This window comes from Oncorhynchus clarkii, chromosome 32 (assembly GCF_045791955.1).
Source record: "Oncorhynchus clarkii lewisi isolate Uvic-CL-2024 chromosome 32, UVic_Ocla_1.0, whole genome shotgun sequence".
In the NCBI taxonomy this organism is placed as follows: domain Eukaryota; kingdom Metazoa; phylum Chordata; class Actinopteri; order Salmoniformes; family Salmonidae; genus Oncorhynchus; species Oncorhynchus clarkii.
The window spans coordinates 22,214,232-22,234,702 of NC_092178.1; the positions used below are offsets into that span (position 1 = coordinate 22,214,232).

Sequence of the window (20,471 nt, forward strand, 5' to 3'; positions counted from 1 at the left end):
CAAGTTCTAGAATATTGCCAGATATGAATTACAAGTTAATTTGACAGGCTATCCACACTAGGGGTCGCCTGATATGAAAATGGGGTCATAGGAGAATTTTAAAAATCTGGAGAAAAAAAATACATATATTATAATATTGTCCTTATATCTCAAAATCATTGTAATGTGGTTAACCTTAAAACTCTTTATTACAATGATCAAAATCTAAAAGATAAAATTCAGCTACAGTGCACCCACAGATCATGGAAAAAAGGTCGCACTTGACCGAGGCACTTAGCCATTCCCATGGTGAATGTCTAGGTCCGCTACGCTACGAAACCATACACTATTACAGAGACTGATATTACCGCCTGCAATTGACATGGTGAAAACAATTTCCAATGTCAGATAACGCTGTTAAACAAAGAATTTATGCAATCAAGAGGAAACTCCCCAGCTTACAGTGCATTCGGAAAGTAATGAGACCCCTTCACTTTTTCCACATTTTGTTACATTACAGACTTATTCTAAAATTGATTACACTGTTTTTTCCCTCAGCAGTCTACACACAATACCCTATAATGTCAAAGCAAAAAAACGTTTTTTTTTTTTTATTCTTGCAAATTAAAATAAATAAACTGAAATATCATATTTACATAAGTATTCAGACCCTTTACACAGTACTTTGTTGAAGCACCTTTGGCAGCGATTACAGCCTCAAGTCTTCTTGGATATGACCCTACAAGCTTGGCACACCTGTATTTGGGGAGTTTCTCCCATTCTTCTCTGCAGATCCTCTCAAGCTCTGTCAGGCTGGATGGGGAGCGTCACTGTACAGCTATTTCCAGGTCTCTCCAGAGATGTTCGATCAGGTTCAAGTCCGGGCTCTGGTTGGTCCACTCAATGACATTCAAAGACTTGTCCCGAAGCCACTCTTGCATTGTCTTGGCTGTGTGCTTAGGGTCGTTGTCGTGCTGGAAGGTCAACCTTTGCCCCAGTCTGAGGTCCAGAGCGCTCTGGAGCAGGTTTTCATTAAGGATCTCTCTGTACTTTGCTCCGTTCATCTTTGCCTCGATCCTGACGAGTCTCCTTGTCCCTGCTGCTGAAAATCACCCCCACAGCATGACGCTTCCACCACCATGCTTCACCGTAGGGATGGTGACAGGTTTCCTCCAGACGTGATGCTTGGCATTCAGGCCAAAGAGTTCAAATCATGTCCAATCAATTGAATTTACCACAGGCGGATTCCAATCCAGTTATAGAAACATCTCAAGGATGATCAATGGAAACAGGATGCACCTGAGCTCAATATAGAGGTTTATAGCATAGCGTCTGAATACTTATGTAAATTAGGTGTTTCTGTTTTCTGTTTTTAATACATTTCCAAACATTTCTAAAAACCTGTTTTCACTTATGTCATTATGGGGTATTGTGTGTAGATTGCTGAGGAAATTGTTTTACTGAATCAATTTTAGAATAAGGCTGAAGGCACTGCAGCAAGTAACTTAGATTGGAAACTACATCAAACCACATCCATTGCGATCACGCCTGTTCACAAAACTATGTGGAGATATGGGGTCTGAGCATGACAATGTCTTATTTCACACAGAGGCTTGGTGGTTATCGAGGGGGGTTTTCGCATTGAGAGAGGAAATGTTGTCATTCACAATGGGTTTAATGTGTGTCCTTGCCTATTTAAGAGACATTTTGGTAAACTGAACGCAAGCATACAGGGGAAATAGAAAAACCTTCTACAGATGAGAGACCAAATCAGTGGATTCAGAGGAAAGAGCTCTTTAGAGCAACGAACCGGAGCAACTCTTTTTTAGGGACTTTTTCCTAGCCACTGTGCTTCTATACCTGCATTGCTTGCTGTTTGGGGTTTTAGGCTGGGTTTCTGTACAGTACTTTGTGACATCAGTTGATGTAAGAAGGCTTTATAAATACATTTAATTGATTGATTTAGAGTCTTTCAAAAGCAAACCATGCTCTCATCTGCATTAAAACCAAATATCGACCCAGGTTGGATGTGTCAGCAGGGATGAGCACAGTCTGAGCTTGACCACTGTTGACCAAGCCCCCCTGACTATGAGATGCTCCGACGAGACATTCATCTAGCACACCCATCTCATTAGTGATGGTGATGTTAGAGACATTATATGTCAGACTAATTTGCAATTGACTGTCATAGCCTCCCATTAAAGGTATGTTATGGTGAGTTGAGAAGACAATCAGAAATACTGTTAGAATGTTTTTCAATTGTCTGCCACAGAGTCAAATAAGAAAAGTTAACATTGGCTGTTTTTTTCACACGGTTGGGGTCACAAGAATATTCAGATATCAAAACGGTGTTGTGGGCCAAAAAATGTTGGGATCCCCTGGGTTAGACTTTTAGCCTCGTAATTACCAGACTGATGATCAAATCCTTCACATAAGCTCGCGAGGCGAGGCTGGATTGGAGAACAACTTCAGAAATGTGAAGTTAGAAAAAAAGCTCTCAGCAGGCTTTACACATTTTATATCATAAAAAAAAGCAAATAGCAACATTCATTTCCAGACAGTTATAGAAGTCCAAATGTAAAGACCTGCATTCAAATCAACCTAATATATCATATATTTTCGGGTTTCATCTTTGTAACGAGAAAAAAATAAAATAATAAAATAAACAACAAAGATGTCCAAGCAGTGCACATCAGACGATGTCCCGTGTGCTCAGCTGGTAGAGCATGGTGCTTGCAATGCCATGGTTGTGGGTTTGATTCCCACAGGGGACCAGCAAGAAAAAATAAAATAATGTACGCACTCGCTACAGTATGTTGCTTTGGATAAGAGCATCTGCTAAATGACTCAAATGTCAAATCAAATGACACATAGCAGGCCTAAAAGTAAAGCAAACAAACACTAGTCCACGAATTACTAGTTAACCCTCATTTCACACTAGTATCTGTAAACCCTTGGCTGAATACAGAGTGAATGTTATAAATGTCTAAACTGTGTTATTACAGTGTTATAACTGTTGGGATTCATTTATGCTAAATCTGCAGTGTCTTCATGGTCCTGGCCACGGTGTGTGAGTCCCAGCGTGCCGTGTCCCAGCCCAGGAACCACCCTGTGAAGGTGGGGGGTTCATGACCCTGCTTCACCATCACTATGGCGGTCCTCTTATCCCGAACCCCCGGATCCGTCTCTATGTATGTCTTGGCTGTAAGGAAGGGAGCACATAGACACTGTCAATCAATGGGATTAACCATAGTGTATTTTTTATTTTATTTTTATTTTACCTTTATTTAACCAGGCAAGTCAGTTAAGAACAAATTCTTATTTTCAATGACGGCCTAGGAACAGTGGGTTAACTGCCTGTTCAGGGGCAGAACGACAGATTTGTACCTTGTCAGCTCTGGGAAGTGCTGGGAGTGGGAACACACTCTTTTCTGAGTGTACAAAACAGACAGGAACACTTTCCTAATATTGAGTTGCCCTCCCCTTTGCCCTCAGAACAGCCTCGGTTCGTAGGGGCATGGACTGTACAAGGAGTCAAAAGCTTTCCACAGGGATGCTGGCTCTTGTTGACTCCAATGCTTCCCACAGTTGTATCAAGTTGGCTGGATGTCCTTTGGGTGGTGGACCATTCTCGATACACACAGGAAACTGTTGAGTGTGAAAAACCCAGCAGCATTGCAGTTCTCGACACAAACCAATGTGCCAACCTACTACTATATCAAGTTCAAAGGCACTTAAATCTTATGTCTTGCCACTCTGAATGGCACACATACACAATCCATATCTCAATGCTCATCTCCACTGATTGAAGAAGATTTAACAAGTGATATCAATAAGGGATCATAGCTTTCACCTGGATTTACTTGATCAGTCTTTGTCATGGAAAGAGCATTAATGTTTTGTACACTCAGTGTATATTAAAAGGGAAATACTGATATATATATATACACTACCGTTCAAAAGTTTGGGGTCACTTAGAAATATCCTTGCTTTTGAAAGCAAAACACGTTTTTTTGTCCATTAAAATAACATCAAATTGATCAGAAATATAGTGTAGACATTGTTAATGTTGTAAATGACTATTGTAGCTGGAAACGGCTGATTTTTAATGGAATATCTACATAGGCAAACAGAGGCCCATTATCAGCAACCATCACTCCTGTGTTCCAATGACACATTGTGTTAGCTAATCCAAGATTATCATTTGAAAAGGCTAATTTATCATTAGAAAACCCTTTTGCAATTATGTTAGCACAGCTGAAAACCGTTGTTCTGTTTAAAGAAGCAATAAAACTGGCCTTCTTTAGACTAGTTGAGTATCTGGAGCATCAGCATTTGTGGGTTCGATTGCAGGCCCAAAATGGCCAGAAACAAATAACTTTCTTCTGAAACTCGTCAGTCTATTCTTGTTCTGAGAAATGAAGGCTATTCCATGTGAGAAATTGCCAAGAAACTGAAGATCTTGTACAACGCTGTGTACTACTCCCTTCACAGAACAGAACTGGCTCTAACCAGAATAGAAAGAGGAGCAGGAAGCCCCGGTTCACAACTGAGCAAGAGGACAAGTACATTAGAGTGTCTAGTTTGAGAAACAGATGCCTCACAAGTCCTCAACTGGCAGCGTCATTAAATAGTACCCGCAAAACACCAGTCTCAACGTCAACAGTGAAGAGGCGACATATTAAACTACACATTAAACTTACTATACAAAAAATTAACTACCATATACACACATAAGACAAAGACCAAAACTCACCAGATTTTACAGATTCAGTTTTCTCAACTTCATTGGCATCTTTGCCAATCCAGATAAACACCTATCACAAAACATTAACATCAATATAATTCAACCTCCATAGAGGTAAAAATGGGCTGAACATTTTAATTTGGGGAAGGGTAACAAGCTCCATACCTGATCCCAGACGTCCAACAGCATCACGTCATCCTCTGCCAGGTCCTCCTGACTGAACTCTCCTGGAACCTCCTCAATCTGTAGACAGCATTTATAATCTATCTAGCTAGCTATCTATTTGCGTGTGTGTGTGTGTTTGTGTGTTTGTGTGTGAGCGTGCGTGTGTGTGTGTGGGTGAGCATGTGTGTGTGGTACTCACCATGAACCTGCCAGTCTTGTTGGAGCAGGCGAACAGGCGAGGTTGTTGAGTGCGGCTACTCTCCAGTCTCTCTGATGTCTGGTACTCCTTCTTCCCCCCTAACGCTGCCCAGAGGTCCGCTACAACCAAACATAACACATCTGCTTGAGTTTCTGTGCATCTTGAACTGGTGATATTCATTTTAGGACTAAAATCCTCAATCTGCCTCAAAACTTTGCTTGTCTCAGTGTGCCCCCTGGTGACTCTCCTGAGTACTACATCACACATCATTATCATGGTGCCATATCAGGGCCCATATTCATAAAGCTTCTCAGAGCAGCAGTTCTGATCCAATAGCAGGACCCTGTCCATATACTCTTACTTATTATGAGTTAAAAGGAAAACTGGTACTGGATTAGTACTCCTCCCCTGAGACGCTTTCTGAATATGGGCCCAGGCCAAGGAATCTGTGTTCTCACCTGGTTCCTGTCCCTCTACGATGCGTTGTGTCTGACACTTCAGCACCTGACTCAGGTACCGGGCTCCCCGCTCCTCGTCCTCGATGGCGCCCTTACCCACCCATAGGTAGCTCTGCCCTGCGGGCATCTTCAGCAGGTAGGCATCGTTAGAGTTCAGGCTGCTAGCCTCCGCCTCCACCTACCACAACACACAACAGACAAGGCAACTGGGATCTAGTGGCGAGAATAAAAGCTGAGGAAATGCTGACCTCCATCTAGATGACAGGAAACGACAAACGAGCATCATAAATGTAATTTAGCATGATCGGTGAATAAACCCTTTTCAGAAAAATGTGTGTAAACTCCATTTATGTGTGTTTACCTTCCATCACTGCCAATGAAACAGCCAGAGGTGTGTGTCTGTGTGGGAGAACATTCTAACCTCTGCGATGCGTGTGATGGTGCCCAGGTTACATCGGACCTGGAACAGGCGTGTGGGGGCCGCAGGTGCCTGGCCTCTGATGCGTGAGGTACCACTCTTGTACACGATGAGGGGCTTGTCTTTGAACAGACTCAGAAGATGGGCAGGCTCTTTACCTTGGGACACTCTCACCTAGGAAACCAAAATAGATTATTAACGCATATGCAATTTGGTACAGGAGGTCATGGATAGCGAAGCCATTGCTGGAGGGCAAGGTAGAGACCTATGTTGTACAGACAGTCATTAGGGGGCACTATAACACATATACAGTGGGAGATTCTCATTTGGCCAAAAAGAACGTCCTCTCCTGGACTCCTCCGTCCTCTCTCCTCCATGACCCAGAAACTGATAAGTGGTCAATTCGTTAGTAGGCAAACAAAGGTGTCTGCTCCACTCCTCAATTACCTACATTGACAGAGGATGCACAAGAGCGTCCTCACGGCATCTAGCACAGTGTTTTACAATATGCCACACCCCTTTGAATCAGCTGTTGTTTTCTTGATGGAGAAAAGCATGCACACATTTAAAAACAATACTCTACTTAATGTTTATCTATACAATGTCTGCCACAACTAGCTACATTTGTTGTATCACTTTACACATTTATTTTGGGAATCCTCCCCTGCAAACATAATTTTGAAAGTTTGGGCTAAAAGGTTCCATCTGTATTTTTGTCCAAATTCAGCTATTGACATAGCCTTGTTCTCTTCAATGTTTATCTACAGAATATACAGTTGAAGTCGGAAGTTTACATACACTTAGGTTGTAGTCATTAGAACTCGTTTTTCAACCACTCAACAAATTTCTTGTTAACAAACTATAGTTCTGGCAAATCTACTTTGTGCATGACACAAGTAATTTTTCCGACAATTGTTTGCAGACAGATTATTTCACTTATAATCTACTGTATCACAATTTCCAGTTTACATACACTAAGTTGACTGTGCCTTTAAACAGCTTGGAAAATTCCAGAATATGATGTCATGGCTTTAGAAGCTTCTGATAGGCTAATTGACATCATTTGAGTCAATAGGAGGTGTACCTGTGGATGTATTTCGAGTACAACCTTCAAACTCAGTGCCTCTTTGCTTGACATCATGGGAAAATCAAAAGAAATCAGCCAAGACCACAGAAAAATAATTGTAGACCTTGCAAGTCTGGTTCATCCTCGGGAGCAATTTCCAAACACCTGAAGATACCACGTTCATCTGTACAAACAATAGTATGCAAGTATAAACATCATGGGACCACGCAGCCGTCATACTGCTCAGGAAGGAGATGTATTCTGTCTCCTAGAGATGAACGTACTTTGGTGTGAAAAGTGCAAATCAATCCCAGAACAACAGCAAAGGACCTTGTGAAGATGTTGGAGGAAACAGGTACAAAATATCTATATCCACAGTAAAACGAGTCCTACATCAACAAAACCTGAAAGGGAGCTCAGCAAGGAAGAAGCCACTGCTCCATAACCGCATAAAAAAGCCCTGCTACAGTTTGCAACTGCACATGGGGACAAGCATCGTACTTTTTGGGGAAATGTCCTCTGGTCTGATGAAATTGAATTAGAACTGTTTGGCCATAATGACCATCGTTATGTTTGGAGGAAAAAGGGGGAGGCTTGCAAGCCGAAGAACACCATCCCAACCGTGAAGCACGGGGATGACAGCATCATGTTGTGGTGGTGCTTTGCTGCAGGAGGGACTGCAGGAGGCACTTCACAAAATAGATGGCATCATAAGGTAGGAAAATTGTGGATATATTGAAGCAACATCTCAAGACATCAGTCAGGAAGTTAAAGCTTGGTCGCAAATAGGTCTTCCAAATGGACCCCAAGCATACTTGCAAGCAAAGTTGTGGCAAAATGGCTTGAGGACAACAAATTCAAGGTATTGGAGTGACAATCACAAATCCCTGACCTCAATCCTATAGAAAATTTGTGGGCAGAACTGAAAAAGTGTGTGCGAGCAAGGAGGCTTACAAACCTGACTCAGTTATACCAACTCTGTCAGGAGGAAGGGGGCAAAATTCACCCAACTTATTGTGGGAAGGCTACCCGAAACGTTGTCCCAAGTTAAACAATTTAAAGGCAATGCTACCAAATACGAATTGAGTGTATGTAAACTTCTCTCTACTATTATTCTGGCATTTCATATTCTTAAAATAAAGTTGTGATCTTAACTGACCTAAGACGGAATTTTTACTCTGATTAAATGTCAGGAATTGTGAAAAACTGAGTTTAAATGTATTTGGCTAAGGTTTATATAAACTTCCGACTTCAACAGTAGCACTGTAAATTCCCTAGGTCATGTAATTGAGTTTAAAATAATACAAGATAAAAATTGCTGATACCATGCAAACCAATGAGTGGTTGGAACTTTAAAACCAAACATCTCAGAATCATCTTTTTGCAGATAGAACCTTACAGTCCTACTCTCTTGGTTTGCTTGATGATGCACGAGCGGAGAAGGAGAGTCTCATTTCATACAAGTGAATTTGTTTCCACATTTCCTTTCCTCCCCTCCTCTTGATTACCTTTCAACTTTTTCAAAAAATGGAGGGGACAAGGGAGTTAGTAAAACCAATTGAGAATCTCCCAGTGTCTCTCTACAAGCAGCACCCTGTGCTACCTGTTGGTCATAAATCATTGAATCAGATTAAGGGATGCCAATTTCACATTCAGAGAAAAGATTCCGTTCTGCCCCCGAAGGCATGGAAAGTAAACCCTGATACGGCAGTCAAATTAGGGGATTTAATACACAGTAGACTGGAGAGAATAACGTCCTCTAGTATCACACGTTACTGCTGTGATATAAAAAACATCCATTTACAAACTTTATACAGTTTTGACACATTTCCACCGAGGCGATCTTCTCCAACCTCTTCAGCCTCAGTGTGTGTGTGGGTGTCTTTCAGAGGGGTTGGGATAAAGCAGAACACACATTTCCATTGGACATTCATAGACATTGAACAAGAAGAGATGCTCATCTTAATTTGGGTTAGTCCTACCTGAACTACGTTCCCTCCCAGAGAGCGATCCAGCTCCACAGTTAGGAAGGCTGAAGCTGTGAGCTCATCTACAGTGCTGCTAGCCCCCTGCCTGCCACAGGAAGTATTGGGATCAATCCATCCATCCACCCACCCATCCAACCAATCAACCAATCAACCAACCAATCAATCTAATTGAAAATATAAGTACAGGTCTACCAGACTCACCAGGTGTAGATGATCTGTCCTCTCTTATATGTATAGAGGATGATGTAACAGTCTCCTCCATAGAACTGACCATACGTCTTTGGGTCAACTGGGACTCGACCACTGCTCTCCACTCTGAAGATCTGGAACATGAAACATACGTCTGGCTGGTTATTCTACTATAATTTGTTTATCAATCTATGTGATTGGGATTGTCAGTGGAATAAAACACCTGACTCATTTGTACATTAGCATGTATTAGGATATGTGCTTATTCACTCCTTGTAACACTTGGCTAATGAGGAAGCTTGCCTGATACCTGAAGGCCTGTGTTAGTGTCCCAACCTATAGCTTAGACCTTAGCTCAGTGGGCTAACCACGTCTTGTGGTGGTAACACTTGGTCCTGTACCTGAGTGTCCCCTGTGCCGTCGTCCACCATGTTATGCTGGGCTGCCATGCTTTGGGACTCATGGAGCTTGGAGGCATCGAACTCCACCTGATGTATCTTAGCAATCCTCTCTGTCACAAATACTTTCCCGAACCCCTCGCTCTGGTTCTTATCCCTCCACCCCTGGAAGAACTGTTTGAAGATAGGAGTCTCCCCACCCTCTGGAAGTACCTGGATCTGGAGATAAAGAGTTGTTCCTATGAACGTCAGGGTTGGGGATCAACTCCCCTTCAGTCCCGATCAGTTTAGCAGGACGTGAACTGACATGATATTTGAGTCACGAGTTGATTCAACCAAATTATTCAAACATAGCAATTATGACTGATGCTAGATGGATGATAACGAGCATGAACCTGTGTGTTAGGTGGGTAGCCCATCTGCTTGATGAAGCCCTCAGCAGTCTTCATGGCAGTCTTCCTCTCGCTGGGGTTGGCGTTACGGCCTTTATGGGTGATGTTGGATGATTCATGCAGAAGAAGAGGTACATAAAAGGTATAAAAGGATGAGGGATGAATTTAGATGATTTGTCAAGATAAAGATGTTCAGCAGTTTAAATTACGTACCTTTCCAGATGAAGATCATCCTGCTCTTCCCGTGGTCCAGGATGAAGCACTCGTCAGACAGCAGATGGCTCTGAGAGAACGGGTTCTCCTCTGAGACCAGGGTCACCTGCATCGCTCCGGATGCATCAGATACCTGGAAGGAGCAACAACGAGATGAGTTTTAGTGTGTGTGTGTGTGTGTGTGTGTGTGTGTGTGTGTGTGTGTGTGTGTGTGTGTGTGTGTGTGTGTGTAAGAAAGAGTGTGACCATACCATGTAGAGTTTGGCCATCTTCCTGTTGGAGATATCTGCCACCATATCGTCATTGTCATCACCTTCTGGTAGATTTGGCTTGTTGCCGAGTACCTGTTAGGGTTGACAGGTAAAAACACAAAGACAAAAACCACGAAGATAACATTGACAATGGAGATAGCGAAATGATGGCACACAAAAGTAGATTACTTAACTGTCATACAGTTTTGCAGCTAATTTCAATTCAAGAGTGCAAACACTAGACTAGGGAATGAAAGTTAAATGTTGTGTTGAATGAACATCTGTCACCTCAGTTAACGTAGACGGCTCTCTCCCTTCCTCCACGACAACCAGTTTTGCTCGGCCATTCCTCTCATTGTCACGGATACCGGCAGCCACCTGTGCTGCCTTCAGGAGCTCAAACTTGTTGCACTCTGAACCGCACCACTGGTAGATAACCTAGAGACAGGTAACAGATATGGTTCAGTTGGAAAGAGGGCTGTTGCACACTTTATGAAGTTCCAGGTGCATAAAGGCTTTAGCTTCGAGGGCTAACTAACACAATCTTGTGGCAATCAGACAACCCCGGTTCAAAACCAGTGGGTCACTGTTGGGTCACTGCTTCTGGCAATATTCAAACAGAAGAGAATAGCTTTCGAATTTAATTAGGTAAACATTAGAATACCTTGTATATCAAATTATCTTGATACCCACCTTAAGTCAACATACCACAGGCCTTCATATGTTTGGGATTTAATAAGAACTCAAGCCGAACGGACAATGTTTGTGTTTCAGCAGAATTTGAAGTTTGCTTACACAGTGAAGTCTAGGCAATGAGTCAGATTTCTCAGGATAGTGACAGTCAAACAAATTAACTGTTGTTACAGGGCCACTGAGGGCACTACCACATGTGCCATGAAAGTCTGGACCTCTTGGTAGAGGCAGTGTTACTATCATAGACACTATATCATTGAAACATGTTCTATATCTATATGGTAAACTCTCACATAGAGGGAGGCCAGAGTACAATCTACCGATCCATCAATGACTTAATCAGTCAATCGGTAGATCAATCAACCAAAACATACTGCTCCCAGGTCCACGATGAAGCAGTCCCCTCTGTTGAAGCTGGACCAGTTGAGGGTGACCTCGGTTGCCCTGACGACACGGCGACCTTTGATGTGGAATAGTCTCAGAGCTGACAAGTCGTTGGTGACCACGTGATGGAACCCAGAGGCCACGCCTCCGGCCTAGAATAGAACAGGGTAGAATAGAATAAAATAGAGTAGAATAGAAAAGAGTAGATTAGGATAGAATACTTTATTGCCCTCGAGAGGGAATTTGTCTTGCTCAGTTTAAAAGCAGTTCAAGACGCAGATGTACATACGTATTATACATCACATACAAAACGAGGTACACAGTTACGTAGTACCCAACACAAACATCCCTGAGACAACATACAAAAGGAAATGTCAGGGCCTATAAGTACCCTATGAGGTTGAACAAGGGTAGCGTGTCAAGTATTTCCTTCTAGCGATTAGGCAATATTACGGAAAACCACGAAATGTTCAGGACCAAGAAAACAAACAACGTGTGGAACACAGAACTGTTTTCCTTTTCCCTCTACACCAAGCTCCTTTTCATACCCATGAGTCACTGTTGCTGCCCATGGTCAGGGCCAAACAAAACGTTGCAACAAGTGATTATTTAATAGCACACCTTCAGCATATGATGCCCAGGGTCTGAAATGTAAAATGTGGCAAATGGAATGAATGTTCACTGCTAAAAAATAAGTGTGCGTTCTGGTTCAGTATAACACCATATACTCTAGTAGTAAATAGCAGTAACACAGATAAAGGAACAAATCTAATATTAGTGAAATAAAATGCATCAGTAAAACAATACCGTACTTTGTATGTGATGCCTCCCTTGAAGTATCGTGTGAAGGCAGTGGACTCGAACCCCTGCAGTTCTCGGTACTGAACAGGCTTCCCTCCTAGGAAATCATCCAGCTGAACAGTAAAGATGGCCGCCGCCGTGCTCTCGTCCTGGCTGCACTCCTTACCTGAGGAGAGATCATGAGTGGTACAGTACTTAAATACAATGTGATAAATGTTAGCATGAAATGAGAGACTATTCAAGTTTAGACAGAGGAACTTTAACACAAACTGCCTGGTTGATGTTATGACTCTAATGCTCATAGTAAGCTTTATTTTAGTACTTTAATGCATTTTCACTCTGCAACAGAGTCTACCAGCTTTGTATGTTGCCATTGTAAATGTATGGGTGGCTGTACACCACCCATACATTACAACAACATACTGTAGTTCAGGCAGTAGGATGCTCTCTCACTCATTTATATGCAGATTATACAGTATTATACTCAGCTGGCCCCTCCCAGGATTTTGTGTGAAACACTCTACAACAAAGCTTTCTCAGTGTCCAAAAAGCTTTCTCTGCCCTTAACCTTGTTCTGAACACCTCCAAAACAAAGGTCATGTGGTTTGGTAGGAAGAATGCCCCACAGGTGTGATTATTACATCTGAGGGTTTAAAGTTTGAGGTAGTCACCTCATACAAGTACTTGGGAGTATGGCTAGATGGTACACTGTCCTTCTCTTAACACATATCAAAGCTGCAGGCTAAAGTTAAATCTAGACTTGGTTTCCTCTATCGTAATTGCTCCTCTTTCACCCCAGCTGCCAAACTAACCCTGATTCATACCATCCTACCCATGCTCGATTACGGAGATGTAATTTATAGATTGCAGGTAAAGGTGCTCTATAGCGGCTAGATGTTATTTACCATTCGTCCATCAGAATTGCCACCAATGCTCCTTATAGGACACATTACTGCACTCTATACTCCTCTGTAAACTGGTCATCTCTGTATACCCGTCGCAAAACCCACTGGTTGATACGCATTTATAAAACCCCCTTAGAACTCACTCCCCCCTATCTGAGATATCTACTGCAACCCTCATCCTCGACATTCAACACCCGTTTCTGCCACTCACATTCTGTTAAAAATCCCCAAAGCACACACATCCTTGGGTCGCTCCTCTTTTCAGTTCACTGCAGCTAGCGACTGGAACGAGCTGCAACAAACACTTTCTTCATTCAAAGACTCAATCATGGACACTCTTACTGACAGTTGTATCTGCTTTGCGTTATGTATTATTGTCTCTACCTTCTTGACCTTTGTGCTGTTGTCTGTGCCCAATAATGTTTTTATTTCCCAATAATGTTTGTACCATATTTTGTGCTGCTACTGTACCATGTTGTGCTGCTGCCATGTTGTGTTGCTACCAAGTTGTTGTCATGTGGTGTTGCTACTGTACCATGTTGTGTTGTCATGTGTTGCATGTGCTGTCAGGTCTCTCTTTATGTAGTGTTGTGGTGTCTCTCTTGTCGTGATGTGTGTTTAGTCCTATATTTGTTATTTTAAATCCCAGCTCTGTCCTTGTAGGAGGCCTTTTGCCTTTTGGTAAATAAGAATTTGTTCTTAACTGACTAGTTAAATAAAGGTTAAATACAAAATAAACACCACTACAGAGGTTTAATCCCAGGATCTGGCATCCTGTTCGGGATACCTTGAAGGCCTCGTGGTTAACAGTCCATGTCATACCAAGTCATAATGAGGAAGAAATTAAAGCCCATAGCAGCAAGCAAAATGGCAAAGAAACCTATCGGAGGCCCATTAGTGTCGTTACTGGTTAATGATTCATGATGATGATGATGGGGGGGATGCGGGAGGAGAGGAAGGACAGCCTAACATTTTAGTGGTGCTATTGATGTTTGTATTCAGATGGGAGTTGGTGAGTGGGGAGAGAGAGAGAGGATGAGAGAGAGAGCGAGATGTGTCAAGGAAGGAAGCTAGTGTTACAGATCAGTAGACTTGACTTGCATGGTTCCATAGCTCCACCACAACAGCTGTACAACACCATGTGTCTACAATAATCTACCTTAATCTGACAGTACTTTCAGGTAGTGTGTACTCTGAGACAGCTGAACAGAGTAGTTACTCAAAGGTTCATGAAATGCCTTGATTGTTTTCCAGAGTGGCTATAGTCCTGATAGGAAGGGAAAACATCACCGTCCCATGATGTGTGCAAAGATGACTGATATAGTTTATGACCTCTGCCTGGAATGTCCTTATCTCAGAATCTTAAAATCTGAGAATTGTCCAGGAAGCTTCAGGATATGGCAAATCGCCTGGCCTTTAACCAGATAATCACTTTTGTTTCCTACTTCAGGCAAAACCTTTTTTTTTTTAGCTCAGCTGATGACAAAATTGTTTGACTTTCTTCTGTCTACAGTAACAGACAACAGCACCTCGAGGGCTCACACAGTTGTGAAATGACAGTGACACTACTATGGGGGACAATAACACATACACTGAGTGTACGAAACATTAGGAACACCTCTTCTTCCTTGACATAGACAGGCCAGGTGAATCCAAGTGAAAGCTATGATCCCTTATTGATGTCACTTGTTAAATCCTCTTCAATCAGTGTAGATAAAGGGGAGGAGACAGGTTAAAGAAGGATCTTTTAGCCTCGAGACAATTGAGATATGGATTACGTATGTGTGCCATTCAGAGTGTGAATGGGCACAGAGTATTAACTGAAACATTTAACTGAAAACCACATAATAGTGATTATTGTATCCATTTCTCAACCATCTTTCTCAACATCGTTAGCATCCTATATCTGAATTTGTGGTGTCACCATTCCTTCTCCAATACAAGCCAAACCATCTCTCTTGTTCTGTCTTGTATGTACAACCTGTTCTTCTCCTATATGAATACATCTACACAGATATGATCCTATGACGAACTGAATGTGTTATAACACCGTTAGTACCGTATGGCCTTTGATGCTAAGTTGTTTTCTTTTGCCAATGTATTTATTAATGTTAATGACAATATTATGATAAAATGATGCCGTTGATTTCAGCCTGTAGATATAAAACGTGAACATCTTTGAGGCACTCCCTAAAATATGTTCACATTAATCTCCAATATTTGATAAGCCTCCGTCAGTAAACAAATCATCCAGCATGTGACATCCTGAACAGCCTGAGGAAACACGCACTAAAGCACACACACACACTTTCTCACCCAGCCAGTAGTGCAGATCGTAGAAGCAGCTCTCCCGCTGTTTGACAGTGTGGAGGACCACATATGCGTCCCCAACATAGAAGTTCCCGTGCAGGTTCTCAGGCACAGGGACCAGCTCAATCTTCTCTATCCTCCATATCTGGAGACCGGCTGCCTTGCCCGCCTTGTCAAACTCCCTGTGGTAGAGCACCATGGTTCCTTTGGTTGTCTGATAGCAGAAGAGGGACGGCTGGATGTGGATCCCAGGTGTGGTGAGATGAGCGTAGGGTGAGAGAGGAGCTCGGACTGCTGCTCTGTTCTCTGTTTGGTCATGGGGAGGAGTGAGTCAATAGCAGCAGTGTGCAGGGCTATAAGTTGGAGGCTGAGAAGGGGTGGGTGTGTCTTAGATGCTGCCAAAGTACACACACAGTCTGGTTTTTACACTTGTTTTTACTATACATGCATATTACTGTCTCTATTCATACTCAGTGTTTCCAGTTAAGGTGCTGCTCTAATAAATGTATCACATCATAATATTAGGCTTTAAATAACTTGCATTCAGATCGATAGAGATGTGTCACGATCGTCGTAAGGAGCGGACCAAAATGCAGCGTGGTGTGTTCATGATGATTTTTTAATTAAAGAAAGCACTGAACACTGAAAACAAACTATACAAAACAATAAACGAATAACAACCGTGACGCTATAATGAGAACTGTGCTGACACAAGCAACTAACATAGACAATGACCCACAACCCACAATGACAAAACAGGCTACCTAAATATGGCTCCCAATCAGAGACAATGACTAACACCTGCCTCTGATTGAGAACCATATCAGGCCAAACACAGAAACAGACAAACTAGACATCCAACATAGAATGCCCACTCAGATCATACCCTGACCAAACAAAACATAGAAACATACAAAGCAAACTATGGTCAGGGTGTGACAAGATGTGTATCTTGTAGTTTCAACACAGCTCAGCAGTGTGTGGTTATTTGTCGCTGCACTTATGAATATAGAGAACCAGAAAAAAAATCCCCACAATTGGATCAGTTGTTTAATATTAGACTGGTCTCTGAAGGTTATGGCTTAGGGGAGTTCAAGGTGTCTGCAATGGTATTCGAAATGTATAGATTTACCAGCCATACCTGCTACATTCCAACACATTTCGCAAGCATTTTCCTCACAAGTCTTGAAAGACTATGATAGTGTGTACTACTCACTACTAACTACTACGTAAGTGTTCGATTACAAGACCGATCTGTTAATGTTGTGTAACTAATCTGTTTCGAGTATTGTTTTTTTCCCCTAAAAGTAATTTTATTTTCATGTCGGTGAAGCTTGTGACCAGTTTCCACTTAGTGTCTATTAATGTGAGCGATAGAAGAGGAGGAGACAGTCAAGAGATGGATCGTTTATCATGGATTTATTTTTATTTTTTATTTTATTTAACCTTTTTTTAAATAAATTACCAAAATAAACTACCAAAAGGCAAAAAAGCCTCCTGCGGGGATGGGGGCTGGGATTAAAAATAAAAAATATATATAAATATAGGACAAAACACATCACGACAAGATAGACAACACAACACTACATAAAGAGAGACCTAAGACAACAACATAGCAAGTCAGCAACACATGACAACACAGCATGGTAGCAACACAACATGACAACAACATGGTAGTAACACAACATGGTAGCAGCAGAAAACATGGTACAAACATTATTGGGCACAGACAACAACACAAAGGGCAAGAAGCTAGCGACAACAATACACCACGCAAAGCAGATACAACTGTCAGTAAGAGTGTCCATGATTGAGTCATTGATCGAAAAGATTGAGATAAAACTGTCCAGTTTGAGTGTTTGTTGCAGCTCGTTCCAGTCGCTAGCTGCAGCGAACTGAAAAGAGGAGCAACCCAGGGATGTGTGTGCTTTGGGGACCATTAACAGAATGCGACTGGCAGAACGGGTCTTGCGACATGTATACAGAGATGACCAGTTTACAGAGTATAGAGTGCAGTGATGTGTCCTATAAGGAGCATTGGTGGCAAATCTGATGGCCGGTTCCACGTACCAGGCCTCCAGTATGTCTCCCCAGCCTGGTAAGACCTGTGGCAGCTCCACATACCAGGTTTCCAGTACGTCTCCTCAGTCCGGTGAGACCTATTCCGGCTCCACGTACGAAGCCTCCAGTGATAATCCATGGCCCAAAGCCTCCAGTGATAATCAATGGCCCGGAGCCTCCAGTGATAATCCATGGCCCGGAGCCTCCAGTGATAATCTATGGCCCGGAGCCTCCAGTGATAATCAATGGCCCGGAGCCTCCAGTGATAATCCATGGCCCGGAGCCTCCAGTGATAATCCATGGCCCGGAGCTTGCAGTGAAAATCAAGGTCACGGAGCCTCCGGCGACAGTCCCCAGTCCAGAGCATCCGGCGGCGGTTCCCGGTTCGGCGCCTCCGGCGGCGGTTCCCGGTTCTGAACCTCCGGCGGCGATTCACGGTCCGGTTCCTCCAGCGACGATCCACGGTCCGGTTCCACAGAAGCGGAGGGATCAGCGTAGGGAGCGGGGGCTACGGCCCGAACCGGAGCCGCCACCGAGGGTAGATGCCCACCCGGACCCTCCCCTATAGGTTCAGGTTTGCGGCCGGGAGTTGTGGGATCTTGTCTTTGGTTGTTGCATGTGTTTGCACTCCTAGCTTTACGTTCGTTGAGTTGTTTATTGTTTTTGGTGGAACATTTATAATTAAAAAGAAAATGTACGCCTACCACGCTGCACCTTGGTCTTCATTTAACAACAGATATTACACGCAGTAAAGGTCTGTGTTAGAGACAGACAGGCTGTGACCACTCCACCAGTTAGTGATTACGTGCAGTTAAACAAACAAGTTCTCAGTCGTGTCATCTATTACAAGTATTTTAGATGGCTCATTATTAATCAATCATTTACTGGAATTCAATAACTTCTTACTGGCACTGTTTCAACGTAGAGAGGAACATCAACATCTGCTGGGAATTGGATCTTTGAGAGGTTTAATTCCTTTTGTAAAGAACAGCTACGACATCATAAATACCAGCTAAATTCCAAACATCACCATACTGAATCTTACCCATTGAATAGGCATAACACTCGGTGCTCGACTTGGGTAGGAGTTACCGGAGTTCCTACACCTCACATTTTCTAATGCTTGAGCCCCTATTCCTCTTCTAGAATATTAGTTAAAAAGTATTGTGGAGCTCCTGTACCTAAATATAAACAGTACCAGCAAGCAAAATGAGTACCGGCGCCTATTTCAGTCCATGTCAAGCACTGATATCTTATATGTTATCATCATTGCTGCCTGATATCAATCGTAAATCCACCAACTACATTTCATCTCCCTGAGACATGGAGATATCAAAATGACTAACAGTGTGACGGTATGTACACTAGCTAATCTATTATGATGGTATTATATTCTCTACAACAGATTATATAAAGTGCAAACAAATGTACGTTAGATTAGAATTAACAACAGCAGAGCGTTGCCTTTATTCCAAATGTTTATTGGTGAAAAATCACAATACAATTTCCTGTGGTTAATGTTCCGTAGTCACAGTCACTGTGTTTTCGTCAGTGAACATGTCCAGGTAGCGCTCCAGTGTGAAGTCCTCTCTGTCGGCCAGTGGGTTGTGCTCCAGGCAATATAACGTCATCCTGGCTGTCTGCTGCCTCAGTCTCTGGGCCTCTCTCTTCATTGGCTCCCTCTCTACACTCAGCACTAAAGGCTGAAGCTCTGGCTCTGGGGAGGAGGCAGGCTCAGGGGAAATATAGTCAGACTCCAAAAATTGGCTAACCACATTGTCAGGCAAGGCAATGTATTGGTCTTCCAAATGGTTGCCTGTATTGGTGTAGTCACCTGGCTGCAGGGGTTCTGGAGTTATAGCTAAAGGGTTGCCAAAACGGCTGTAGATATTGGTGTAGTCGGAATCACCTGGCTGCTGAGGTTCTGGAGAGGCAGGATAGTGGTCCTCAAAATGGCTAACTGTATTGGTGTAGCTGGCATCACTGGGGTTGCCATGGGTGACCCAGTCACAGTGGGTAGATGGTGTGAGTAACTCTGGAGTCTCTCTATAGACTGGGCCGACGTCAGGTCGCAGAAGGAGGAAGGAGGGTACGGGTAAGGGCGGAAGCTGCGGATGGGGGAACATGTTCATGAGAGTGGCATATTGTGAAAGGGTCATGTTGCTCAAAGCTTCCTCTGAGAGGTCTGGGTATCTTGGAACCCCTGAGAGCTCTTCCAACACTTCGGCGAGCAGGTCTTCCTCATCATTGCCCTCTGCTGGTAGGTAGAATAACCGCTTCAGTGCAGGCCCAATGGCATGTGTCTCCAGCAGAGATGAGGATATGTCAGATTGCTGAAAATCTCGGTTTAGTCGGTTAGCCTGGTTTCGGCTCCTACTTTTCACTGTTGCTTTTTTCACTTTGATGCTCTGTTTTTTTCCTTTACTCACTGCTCTCTTTCTCCTCATTTGATTCACATGTTGGTCAGACTCACTGTCAGTGTCTGTTAGTCCCCTAGTCCCTGTCTCATCCACCACCTCTACCCCGTCTTTCCTCAGCAGTGACATTATCCTCTTGTACTTCTCTGTAGTGCTGTGTTCTTGGCTGGTCCAATCAAAGCTGCCATGTGGGTTCCTCTGTTTAGGTGCAGCATGCTTCTTCTTCTTCTTTCTCTTCCTCTTGAGTGGCTCAGGAGACTCTGAACTCTGGCTCAAGTCTAAAACGTCCTGATGCTGGCTTGTCTCAGGTGTTTCAACAGGACCCATAGGAATAGTCTCCCTGTGTGTCTCTGAAGTGATCAAGGCCAGCTGGTGAGGTGGGGAACCTTGGTACACAGGAAGACCGTGCCAGGAGGCCGATGGTGCTGCGTGGTACA

General features: G+C 43.1%; 1 protein-coding gene across 1 annotated transcript; it reads right to left on the minus strand.

Moving 5' to 3' along the window:
- Positions 1 to 391: 391 nt before the first annotated feature.
- LOC139392468 (scinderin-like) lies at positions 392 to 15,878 on the minus strand. The gene is made up of 16 exons (XM_071140482.1): positions 15,563 to 15,878; positions 12,353 to 12,507; positions 11,531 to 11,692; positions 10,752 to 10,901; positions 10,464 to 10,556; positions 10,213 to 10,345; positions 10,003 to 10,091; positions 9,611 to 9,826; positions 9,222 to 9,343; positions 9,015 to 9,105; positions 5,970 to 6,140; positions 5,549 to 5,726; positions 5,091 to 5,209; positions 4,892 to 4,969; positions 4,736 to 4,796; positions 392 to 3,181 (listed from the first exon to the last, which is right to left on the minus strand). Exons 1-16 carry the CDS (start codon positions 15,753 to 15,755, stop codon positions 3,012 to 3,014), a joined length of 2,181 nt encoding a protein of 726 aa, XP_070996583.1. The 5' UTR covers positions 15,756 to 15,878; the 3' UTR covers positions 392 to 3,011.
- Between the last annotated feature and the right edge of the window lie 4,593 nt (positions 15,879 to 20,471).